The sequence below is a fragment of the Astyanax mexicanus genome, chromosome 7 (assembly GCF_023375975.1).
Source record: "Astyanax mexicanus isolate ESR-SI-001 chromosome 7, AstMex3_surface, whole genome shotgun sequence".
Classification (NCBI taxonomy): Eukaryota; Metazoa; Chordata; class Actinopteri; order Characiformes; family Acestrorhamphidae; genus Astyanax; species Astyanax mexicanus.
In genome coordinates this window covers 42,777,538-42,790,367 of record NC_064414.1, presented here as the reverse complement: position 1 = coordinate 42,790,367, position 12,830 = coordinate 42,777,538, and the positions used below count along the sequence as shown (strand labels likewise).

The 12,830-nt window shown below is 34.5% G+C and overlaps 1 protein-coding gene across 1 annotated transcript in view; it reads left to right on the top strand.

Moving 5' to 3' along the window:
• The window catches only part of tspan15 (tetraspanin 15), a 47,206-nt gene that overhangs the window by 13,827 nt on the left and 20,549 nt on the right, over positions 1-12,830 (top strand). The window contains exons 2-5 of the mRNA XM_007240835.4: positions 328-513; positions 4,136-4,210; positions 6,039-6,134; positions 11,917-12,030. Of these exons, the coding sequence (XP_007240897.2) occupies positions 328-513; positions 4,136-4,210; positions 6,039-6,134; positions 11,917-12,030 (471 nt within the window). The remainder of the gene's footprint in view (positions 1-327; positions 514-4,135; positions 4,211-6,038; positions 6,135-11,916; positions 12,031-12,830) is intronic.

Here is a 12,830-nt window from a genome sequence, read left to right as displayed (position 1 = left end):
TTTTTCTCCCTTATTTTTCTTTGGTTTCATTTTCTGTCTTCAATCTCTATTCTTTAATTCTTTTTTGTTTTTTTGTTTCTTTGTTTCTTTCTTGCTACTTTCATTCTTGCTTCTTTCTTTCTTTCTTTCTGTCTTTTTTGCTTTCTTTCTTTTTTTTCGTGCTTTCTTGTTTTCTTTTTTTAATTACTTACATTATTTCTTTATTTCTTATTTGTTTTTCTTTCTTTCTTACTTTCTTTCTTTTTTTTGCATTTAGACGTTAGGGAACATGTTTTTTATTCTGCCCATAATAAATCTTTGCTTGTGTTAATTTTTTTGTCTTTTCAGCTTATAGGTGGCTTCATTTTAGCCATTGGTATTTATGCAGAGGTGGAACGGCAGCGCTACAAATCCCTGGATAGCATCTTCCTCGCCCCTGCCATCATACTTATAATCCTGGGTTTGATCATGTTTATCGTTTCCTTCATCGGTGTGCTGGCATCGCTCAGAGACAACCTGACACTCCTTAAAGTGGTGAGTTTTCACCTGACTGCAATCTCTCTCAATCTCTCAATCTCTCACAACTGCAGTCTGCATTTATACAGAGTCACCTTCACCACCAAACAAGTGCATAATTCATCACAGTTTCATCGTATTTCTATTACTGTATTATGAGTTTCAGTGCTGAACACATCAGTAAGGGCTGCAGTGACAGAACAGAACAGATCAAATTACACCTCAAAACAAACACACACACACATACACACTCAGCTTGAGAGTGACGTAACTTGATTGCTGGGATTGTAGCGTTAGAAGTTTTTCTAAAGGAGGAGCATTGCATGCTCTCCTGCAGCCGGGTTTTCGGTGTGTAAATTATTTTAATGTCGTTTGTAAGTGATTTGTCTGGTGGATTTGTTCAGATTAAACAACCTGTGCCTAGATATTCTTATCAGTGTTAAGACTTATGATTCCACAAAATAGACAAACTCAAAAGTAACTTCCAGCAGCAAGGGTTACAAATGACTGCATTCATTTATTGAACCTAGAGATAAAGAAACTCTTTTGACAGTCCAGATAAAGCTCACCACAATAGAAATAAGTCTATTAACAGAATATTTTATTACATAACATTGTGACTCATTGAAACAGCACTACACAGTTAATCTACTCAGAAATGATTATTGTTAAAATAACTAAATTATTTCTTGGCAGATATTATAACTATAAAGATTGCATACTGATTTATACCTGAATACCTAAATCAAGTAAAAAATTAAAAATAAAAGAAAGGATTATTATTATTTATGGTTTCAACTGTTTGGTTTTATTATTTGTTTTTTTATGTCATTGTTCTGTTTTTGAGCTCAATCATTACAGCAGAGGATGACCACCATGTTGCACATCCCCTTGCAAATGTTTAAATCAGAACACACTTTTGAAATGTCATATTATATGCCATTATCTTTCAGCCCTACTGCAGTATAGATTCAAGTCATGTTCAATAGTGCAGTTGAAGAGAAGTATAAGGAGGAGGGGTATAATGATGCATATAATGAAGCACAGTTGAATCTGAAGGGCTGACTGTGGGACAGTGAGAAATGAAAGACCTGTGGGGATGTTTTTTCCAGATCACTGGTATCATTAGCATCTCAGTACGGGAGCTGAGTTAGAGGCCTATTAGGCTAATCATATCAGCACACATCATGAGTGCTTGGAAATTCTGACAGGATATTTATAGGTTGGAGAAATCAAACTAAGGCACAGAGTTTATTCTCAACATGATAAAATGCACCAGTGTTAAATAAACAGTTTAGTCATATAGAATCTACTATACAGTATCGTTAACCACATAGCAATGTAATGATCAAGTTAGTTAAGGAATTTGAAAATGTGTACAAAAAATATTCTTTGAGACCTGGAAACCTGCAGTGTGCAGAGCATTAAATGGATTTAGTCAATTGTCAGAAAATCCTCAGAGAAAACTTCATTCCTTTTATGATGAATCTTACACTTGATCATTAGTGGCCCTTTAACGGTTCAGTGATCTAAAGCATACACAAAGTTTTCCAGGATTAAATTGATACTTTTAGTAATAAATAAATACCTGAAACATTCTGAATCAGTCGACACAGTTGTCTGACCTCATAGAAAGTCTATTGTGGCATTTTAAAAAGGGCAGTTGCAGCACGCAACTCTAAGAATATTAGTAATCTGAAGACCATTTCCCATGAGGAAATGGCCAGATTCCTCAGGAGCGCTTCCTCCTCAGTCAACAGTGTGTAATTGGCTTTTTGCTCTTGTAAAGGCACTTTCAAAGTTTGGAGAAAATTATATATATATGCATACTAACATGAAATTTAAGTATTTGAGTAGCTGTGCACACATCCAGTGCTCACTATATTTACTCTATATATATTTACACTATATTTAAAATAACACCTAATCTATCCCACACATATACAAAATATAAAAAACTTTCAAAATTAATAACACTAAAATATTTGTAATAACACTGAAAATATCTTATTAGGGTGAATAGAAAGTGATGTTTGACAGTTTACTGTGAAATTCCAGCGCTAATGGTGTAGAGCAGGGGTGTCCAAACTACGGCCCGCGGGCCATTTGCGGCCAGGTTCCTTTTTTGGAGCGGCCCACGAGGTATTTTAAAAATAGAATGAAAGTTGGCCCGCTGTTAAGCAGGTTTTTATAATGTGAGATTCAAAGTTTGAACGCTAGGTGTCAGAAACGGGCCAAAGAGTCTAAAAGCGGAGAGAGTGTTCAGTTGTAGCGCAGAAAAACGGGCCAAAGAGTCTAAAAGCTGCCGAGTTTAATATTAAGAGACATCATGAAATTAAACATCAATTTGAAAAATCTTAGTTTACACAACACTGTCAAAGATAGTAAGTCAAGTAAAAATGGTGTGTAAATGAAATAATCAGGAAAAAGTATTATTTAAAGTGGTATATTTAATTATTTGTTTTATTACAGAGTGTGGCCCGTGACTTCAAATATATTTCTCCTTCTGGCCCCCAACAAAAAAAGTTTGGTCACCCCTGGTGTAGTGGTATTATGCAAGATTCCCATTCTTGCGACCCGAGTTCGATTCCCGCTAAGCGCATCTTTAAGGCTTCCTTAAATTATACTTTTGTACTTCACTATTGTAAGTTGCTTTGGACAAAGGCGTCTGCTAGATGTAATGTAATGTAATGTAATGTAAAAGTCACTGATATATCCAAGATTTTACCCTTTTTTAATATATTAGAGATATAGATAATAATATTATAGATTATATTATAGATTGTACATTTTTTTAAAACACAGTATCTTTTAGTAATATTTATATAATAAGAAATGAATATATATTTATATAATATTTATATAATAATAAGTAAGTAATATCTATTTACACTGATGTCAGAAAGCTGTTCATTTTGTGCTGTGTTTTAACTTTGCCCAATAAATATTAGTGTTGTACTAATTTATTAAATCCCACTGTTCTGATTAAATGAAAATAAGTGTGTTTTTATACTAATAATAATCCCAGGTTCTTGTTAATACACAGTGCCAGTACTTTGTGGGTAGTCTACTTTAAATGCCCTCTGTGTTTTATATGGTTTATAACTGTTACCTGTTTATTGTTACTGCAGACATTTACTGCTTCACCAGTCCGCTGTTACTGCAGCAGATTCATGCAGGCAAAGCACAGTGAAAGCACAGTCCACTCACAGTAATAAATTCTTAAAGCTTTGTTTGCACGCTGTCTACCCGTGCTTCAGTGGAAAAAATTGTGAAAGAGTCATTTTTTTTAGCTTGTGTCTGACTGTCTTTAAGCTTTGTGTCTGCTGTTTTCTTCATTTAAATTATGCTGTTTTATAGTTATTGCACCTTTCTTCAGCACACACCTCAGTGACTTTATAACACTTTACTGTGTCAGGTAAACATCTGTTACTGTCAGTAGGTCTGTAATCTTCCCTATCAGATACTCATCACTGCACACACACACACACACACACACACACACACACACAGAGCTGCCTCAGAGGAGGGCTGACATGACTTCTTACATGAGGTTTAGGAGTCTGGATGACAGCTCTTTTTGTTAAATAATGTAGATTATGATTTGTGTAATCACATTCTGCTGTTTCTGGCTTTGCAGTTTCTCTACACACTGGCTCTCTGTCTCATCCTGGAGCTGCTGGGCGGAATTCTTGCTCTGGCATTCAGGAACCAGGTACATGGTTCTCTCTATATATGTGGAGTTCATGTCTACATTTACAATTATGGAATTTAGCAGATGTTCTTATCCAGAACATCTAACAGAATACTGAGAATATCCATGTTCAAGATCATTTTGAGCTCTATTACTACCAGAAAACACAATAATTGTAATGTATACCATAGTATACCAAAATAAGAGACCACTTAAAAAAGATAAGTTTCTTTGATTTGACCAAATATAATTAAGAGGAAGATGTATGATCACAAGCCATCAAACCAAGCTGAACTGCTTGAATTTTTGCAGCAGGAGTGGCATAAAGTTATCCAAAAGCAGTATGTAAGAATGGTGGAGTAGAACATGCCAAGATGCATGAAAACTGGGATAAAAAACAGGGTTATTCCACCAAATTGATTTCTGACATCCTAAATCTTTATTTTTATTAACTTGTTTTCTTTGCATTGTTTGAGGTCATCTTTTTTTTTTATTTTAGCAAATAAATGCTCTAAGTGACAATATTTATATTTGAAATTTGGGAGAAATGTTGTCCGTAGTTTATAGAATAAAACAATGTTCATTTTAATCAAACATAAATTTATAAATAGCAAAATCTGAGAAATTCAGATTCAAAAACTGAAGTGGTGTCTTAATTTTTTACAGAGCTGCATATTAACTAGTCAATATTAGTAATGTAATTGAATATTATACTAGTTCTTCTTAACATTTTGGGTTGTACTGTCCATAACCAAGATTTGTTTTAGGTGAACAGTTCCTAGATTCAGTGTACATCAGTGCACATTTAAGGCACCTGTGAAATTTACAATAAATAGCGCAATAATCACAATTATTAGCTCAGTAAAACACTACTTTTAGAAAAAAATACTAATAATATTCATGCAAAAAAAAGAGATTTTGCATCAATGAGTTCATAAAATATCTCTAAATATCTCCTCATGGGAGTGTATTATTATTTATAGTTTGGTAAATCAGTGTTTTATGATGTTAAATCAGGTGAACAGGTAATGAAAATGAACATATACATCAAAAAATCTAAATACTTTAATCTAAATGATAAATTATTTCTTACCTTTTAACTTCTTACTGTATTCATGATTATCTGCAGCTGTTCTAATATGTAGTGCTTTACAGGCAAAAACACTTTTGTAGCAAAGACAAATAGTTTGGAATAATTTGCCTTGGTACATTTAGCACAGGTTCTGCACATATTTAAACATAATTATACAGAAACATTTTATATAGAAAACAATCAGAACAGGTTCCAGACATATTAACTATCATGGTGTCAAAATACAGACATACATATATACAGCACCCCTAATATAATGAATGTCATTTAGAAAGTTTCACCTTGAGATAATATGTATCTTAATAACCACAAAATATTGTCACTCTTGTCACTGACCTCATAGACTTAACAAACACACTGTAGAAATCATCAGCACAGACTGTAGCACTAAAATATTGATGAGTCTTGAATGGCACATCCCGTGTCATCTGTCTCTTCCAGCTCTGTGTACATGTAAATAATGAGTGTGTGAACACTGACGCTTGGTGAGTTCTTGGTGAGGTGTGTGAATGACTCGTCTACTGAAAACACATGAAGGGCCTCTATAGCTTCCAAACAGTGATGGTGAATATACTGATGTCTGGAACGTCTTTTGGATGGTTTTAAAGGTTTTATGATTTCAGGCTCAAGTTTGTAAAAAAACAACATTAATTTCACCATTTTTTTATATCTTCCTCCAAAATGCAGTCAAATTATCACTTTGTAGTCTTTAAAAATACAGAAGATTTGGTTCAGCTCTTTTTTGTTCTTTTACAGACTGTGGATCTTTTGAACAAAAATGTTCGGAAAGGCATGGAGAACTACTATGATGATCTAGATTTCAAAAACATCATGGACTTTATTCAAAGAAAGGTAAGAACTACATTTGTGCTCCAATTCTCTAAATAAATTCATTGCAAAGATAACCTTAAACTGTTATTGAAATAAAGGCCATACGTTGTTGGTTAACTGGAAAACATTTAATAATATAAATGTGTAGATAAGAGAAGGCCACATGCCCTGATTTATACCTTTTTTTTGTATTAAGAAAATGGCACAGACAAAATGCAGGCAAAGGATGATATCATTGATATTGTTATTAAAAAGTCATTTTACTTGCTAATATGACCTTTGTGTCAGAGGATCGCCCTGCTGATATTTTCAGACCGGCACGGGAAGTACTGAACAAGAAAGTGTTTCATTAATTCTGTTTAAATCTCCATTGTTTTAACCCGTGGCAGGGGATCAGGTGAGCTGTACAAAAAAAGTACAGACTTAAAAAAAAAAAGAAACGTCTTCACGTTATCTTCTACAAACAAAAATAAATCCAAGGACATCTTCAGTAACACTAATTAATAATACAATTGCTGCTTAATGTTTCAACATGTTTTCATTCAGTGTTATTTTACACTGTGCAGCACAGACTATACTGTTACATGGCTTAAGTTACAATAAACCTAAAGCAACATTATGAAGCAATTTTAACTTAATCTAAACAACTTAAAAAAAAAAGATTTTAATTAAGTAGCTATGTGAGACTTATTGTGCTATACATTAGAAAATATTTCCTCCAATACTGACATAACTGCTGCGTATTTGTTACTAAACCTACCATGTTGTTGCATTAGGCCAACATACAGTTTAATTAAACACAATTAATCTTTTTCCAATTAGATCTGCCTGGGTTAGGATCAATATGTTTAGGTTGCAACACAATAAAACTGTTTAGATGTTGCTTGTGTTTGGAGAACTATATTACTATAGTACTAAATTGCCCCAATGTTTTCTTGCCGACTTAACTTAAATGTATTGTTGCTTTTTGCTCAATCAATTTGATGCATCCCACTAAATTACCACTGCAGCACCAAAATTCCATTTGTGATGCCGGATATTAAAATGTCAGCGGTGATTTGCATGTCATCGTTGATTGCGTTTCAGTTGCATGGCTCTGGGGTAGAGGCAGTGTCTGTCAAATACAGGTGAGACAGTATTGTTTATAGGGATGGGTTTTGTACACAGATATTAGTGTCAGACTGTCTGGATTCAGTATGTTCAGAATGGCAACTTAAAAGGAGGAGAAGAAAAAAATTACTGAGCTTTCAATGGAAGTAAATGTAAAAAAAAGGGTTTATTCCAAGTTATAATGGAGCAATTTGATTGGTCAATTCATCATGAAACTGTGACATAATAATGAGCCACAATAAAAATATTTAAAAAAAGAAATGGTTATATGTGCTGTTCTCTACTGACAGGCCAATGTCATGAGACAGAAACTAGTGTCTTTTTAGAATTGGTACTTTTACTATGTTTGTATCCTCTTGCATTGAACGTGGAATGTGATTTTTAACATGCCTTGATCCACAGTGCCACATGGACCAATAAACTTTTACCAAAAGTATTTAGATAAACTATTTTAAACTGATTTAAATTGACCATTTAAAGGTTTTCCCCTCTTCTGTGAAGTTGCCATTTTGGAGATATATTACTATGCATTCCTGAACACACCTGTACATTTATTATACAAAAACATAATGACCTAAATCTCCATATTGGGGGAAAAAATTTAACACATTTATGGGACATTTTGTAAAGTTGTGTCAATTTTTTTTCAGTATAATGGCAAATTTGCCAAATAAATACAAATAAAAAAAACGAACAAAACATTATTTCTTTGAAAACTTTTCGTTACGACTGTGAATTTTTATATGCTTTTTTAAACTTTCTTCAACCACTTAACCACATACTGGGGCGTACAGACTCTATAGAATATCCTGTCACCTTAGATGTTTGACCCAGCTGCTAATGCTTTAATAAAATGGTCTATTTGTGAGTTTTTAGTGGGAGCAAATTGAAGTAAACCTGGCTGAAAGGAACAGCCAGAATATGTATCTCAGTTGGTTGTAAATGGTTTCAGTAGGCGCATGTTCTCTGGAAGCAGCATGACTCTGTGGTGCTTTCATAAACAGCTGAATAAACTCTGTGCTTCTACACTGACTGACTGAATCCCAGCAACTCCTCCGCTAATGCTCAGAGCACCTGCATTTATATGCATCTGTGTGGTTATGTTAATTGCTGTAACATTTTAGTTGTTCACAATTTATGCGAAGATTGTTGGATTTTAAAGGAATCAAGCCACTGCCTGGTCTCATAGCTGCTCACTGGCGGGAGGTACAGAATCAGGAAGACCAGACCAGGACAGTTCAGAGACAGTTTCTTCCCCCAAGCCATTAGACTGCCGAACAGTCACTCACTCTGAGGTGCATTCATAAATGTTGTTCTTTGCAACAATTTTAGATTGTTGGTCTTTTTTAGACAGACAGATGTTTAGTAGTGTCTGAATACATGAAAAAGACATCAATCTGTATCTGTCTTTCTAAGGTTAAGAGCAAGCTTGTGTGTTCTTTTGTTTTTCTTTTATTTTGTTTTTTACTCCAAACTTACCTACTAGCATTAGGTATATGGTTAATCGTTAAACCGATTGAGGTCTCCACCTACACATTACTCATTTTATTTTAAGGATGTGTAAACCTTTTTAAGAGCATGCAAAACTGTGACTTGATGCTCACCTGCTTTGAAAAGATTGCCAGGCATCTGAATGGAAATCATCCTCCCCAAGCATCACACGATCTTCACTTCCTGACATCAATTTGCAAGCGTGCAGCTGTGGGTAGCAGTGGATGGCAATTTGTATTCTGTCAGAGAGCTTTTGGTGTTTGCAGCACCATGCTTTCAGAATGCTCTGTTAAACTGTTTAACCAAAGCTTACTTAGTTTCAGAACACATTATAGTTCAGTTTCATCCAGGTGTGTTTCTTTTAATAGTGAATGAGCTGTAATAGCAGCAAGATACCATCAGTGTTTATTTTGCATTTTTATTGTTGCTATTACTGCTCACACTGCTAATACTATTACTGTTATTAATGCGGCTAGTAGCAGTAATAGTAATGGTAGCAATGGTAGTATTTGTAATAGTATAAATGCTATTACTGCTACATTTCTATTACTGCTACTAAGAGTAGTGATTCTGCTGCTTCTAATACAATTATTACTGCTACCAGTACTATTACTGCTACCACTACTACCACATATACAACTACTACTACCACTACTACCACATATACAACCACTACTACCACAAATACAACTACTGCTACCACTACTACCACATATACAACCACTACTACCACATATACAACTACTGCTACCACTACTACCACATATACAACTGCTGCTACCACTACTACCACATATACAACCACTACTACCACATATACAACTACTGCTACCACTACTACCACATATACAACTACTACTACCACATATACAACTACTGCTACCACTACTACCACATATAAAACTACTGCTACCACTACTACCACATATACAACTACTACTACCACATATAAAACTACTGCTACCACTACTACCACATATACAACTACTACTACCACATATAAAACTACTGCTACCACTACTACCACATATACAACTACTACTACCACATATAAAACTACTGCTACCACTACTACCACATATACAACTACTACCACTACTACCACATATACAACCACTACTACCACATATACAACTACTGCTACCACTACTACCACATATACAACTACTACTACCACATATACAACTACTGCTACTACTACTACCACATATAAAACTACTGCTACCACTACTACCACATATACAACTACTACTACCACATATAAAACTACTGCTACCACTACTACCACATATACAACTACTACTACCACATATAAAACTACTGCTACCACTACTACCACATATACAACTACTACTACCACATATACAACTACTGCTACCACTACTACCACATATAAAACTACTGCTACCACTACTACCACATATACAACTACTACTACCACATATAAAACTACTGCTACCACTACTACCACATATACAACTACTACTACCACATATACAACTACTGCTACCACTACTACCACATATACAACTACTACTACCACATATACAACTACTACTACCACATATAAAACTACTGCTACCACTACTACCACATATACAACTACTACTACCACATATACAACTACTGCTACCACTACTACCACATATACAACTACTACTACCACATATACAACTACTGCTACCACTACTACCACATATACAACTACTACTACCACATATACAACTACTGCTACCACTACTACCACATATACAACTACTACTACCACATAAAACTACTGCTACCACTACTACCACATATAGCACCACTTCTACCACTATACCATATATACCACTACTGCTACCACTTCTACCACTAATACCATATATACCACTACTGCTACGACTACTACCACATATACCACTACTGCTAACACTACTACCATATATACCGCTACTACCACATATACAACTACTGCTACCACTAATACCACATATAGAACCACTTCTACCACTATACCATATGTACTACTAGTGCTACCACTTCTACCACTACTACCATATATACCACTACTGCTAACACTACTACCACATATAGCACTACTGCTACCACTACTACCACATATACTACTACTGCTACCACTGTTATTATTATTTCAGTTGCTACTACTGCTTCTGCTGCTTCTACCAATATTATTGCTACTACTACTACAACTGCTACTACTAACACTATTACTACTACTATCAATTTTCTAATACTACTACTAATGCTGCTGCTGCTGCTTCTACCACTATTATTACTGCTACTACAATTACTATTACTTCTGCTACTGCTACCGCTATTATTGCAATGGATGCTATCTTATATTTTTACTGCTACTATTACTGCTAGCACTATTACCACATATACCACTACTACTACTACTACTACATATACCACTACAACATATACAACTATTACTACTGCTGGTAGCACTATCAATACTACTACTACTGCTGCTACTACCACTATAACTGCTACTACTGCCACTACTCCAATAACCACTGTTTTTAATATTACTGCTATTACGATTGTACTTCTACAACTACTTGTACTACCACTTTTATTAATTTTACTACTTCTGCAACCAATACTGCTACTGCTATTGCTTCTGTCCCTGCTATAGGCACTGCTGCTATTACTGTTACTGATATATTATTTCTTCTATTACTACTTCAATTGTTCCTACTACTATTACTACTGCTGCTGCTACCTTTTTACTATTTTATATACAAGTGTGCTTTAGGTAGAGAGCTGTGGTCCCTGATAGTAATTGTGTGAAATAATATTCCGAGCCATTCAGGTGAGCTGAGGGACTGGCATATGAATTGTGCTGCTGTGTGAAAAGGAAGCAGGGCCTAATATTTATTCATGCATTCCCCACTGAAAGCTGTTGATGCAATAAATGAATACAAAGTAGCACAGATAGTTCATTTCACCTTTAATATATCATGCCTTGTCTTCTAGGTTAAATATTAACACAAGGTAAATCTAGAAATATACACAACATCCATGTTATTGTTGTGCTGTTTGAAGAGCAGTGTATTTATATTGAATGTTTGTTGAATGATAATGCTGTAGTAAAGTGGCACTTATAACACCGTGATGTTTTACAGAAGCTTAAAACAGAAGTTTATCCTCAGATAAAATGAAAATGTCTTGTGTCTGTGTTTTTCTCTCTTAGTTTAAATGTTGTGGAGGCATGGAATACAAAGACTGGAATGTGAACATGTACCACAACTGCTCAGCGCCCGGACCCCAGGCCTGCGGAGTGCCCTACACCTGCTGTGATCTCAAGGTTTGTCTCTTCCACTGTCCACCTCTAAAGCAGCATATAAAACATTTAACAACTGCCAGCGTTCACTTTCTCAAAATATTTGGATTACATATCCCCTCAAGGCTTTTAGTGAATCTTTATTTGACCTCAAACATGTAAAAAAGCAGATTAATATAGGTTAGTGTAAAATGAGGTGTACATCCAGAATTATATCATTAAATATAGGGTTATATATTGTATTAGTGTACAGCTTGAATCAGGAATGGATTGGCACTCTGTCTAGAGTGGAGTGTTGAGTGTACAGTGTGCACATTTGACTGCTGCTTCTCTCTGGCTGGAGGAGAGTAAAGGTTTTTGTAAAGTGTTGATTGTTAAGCTTCAGTGGGTTCTAGAAAAGGCTGTATAAGTGTAACCATCATTTACACTACTACTATTCTACTAATTTTACTATTAATTCTACTATTAATAATAATAATACATACAATTACTATTGCTACTACTCGTACTACTACTACTACTACTACTCCTTTTTTACTACTATTAGTACTCATACTACTACTATTGCTACTACTACTAATTCTACTATTCTACTAATTCTACTATTCTACTAATTCTACTATTAATTTTACTATTAATAATGATAATGTTACTACTACTACTCCTACTACTGTTACTGCTACAACTATTACTACTACTCTTTTTACTACTATTAGTACTCATACTACTAATATTGCTACTACTACTAATTCTACTATTCTACTAATTCTACTATTAATTCTACTATTAATAATAATAATAATAATAATGTTACTACTACAACT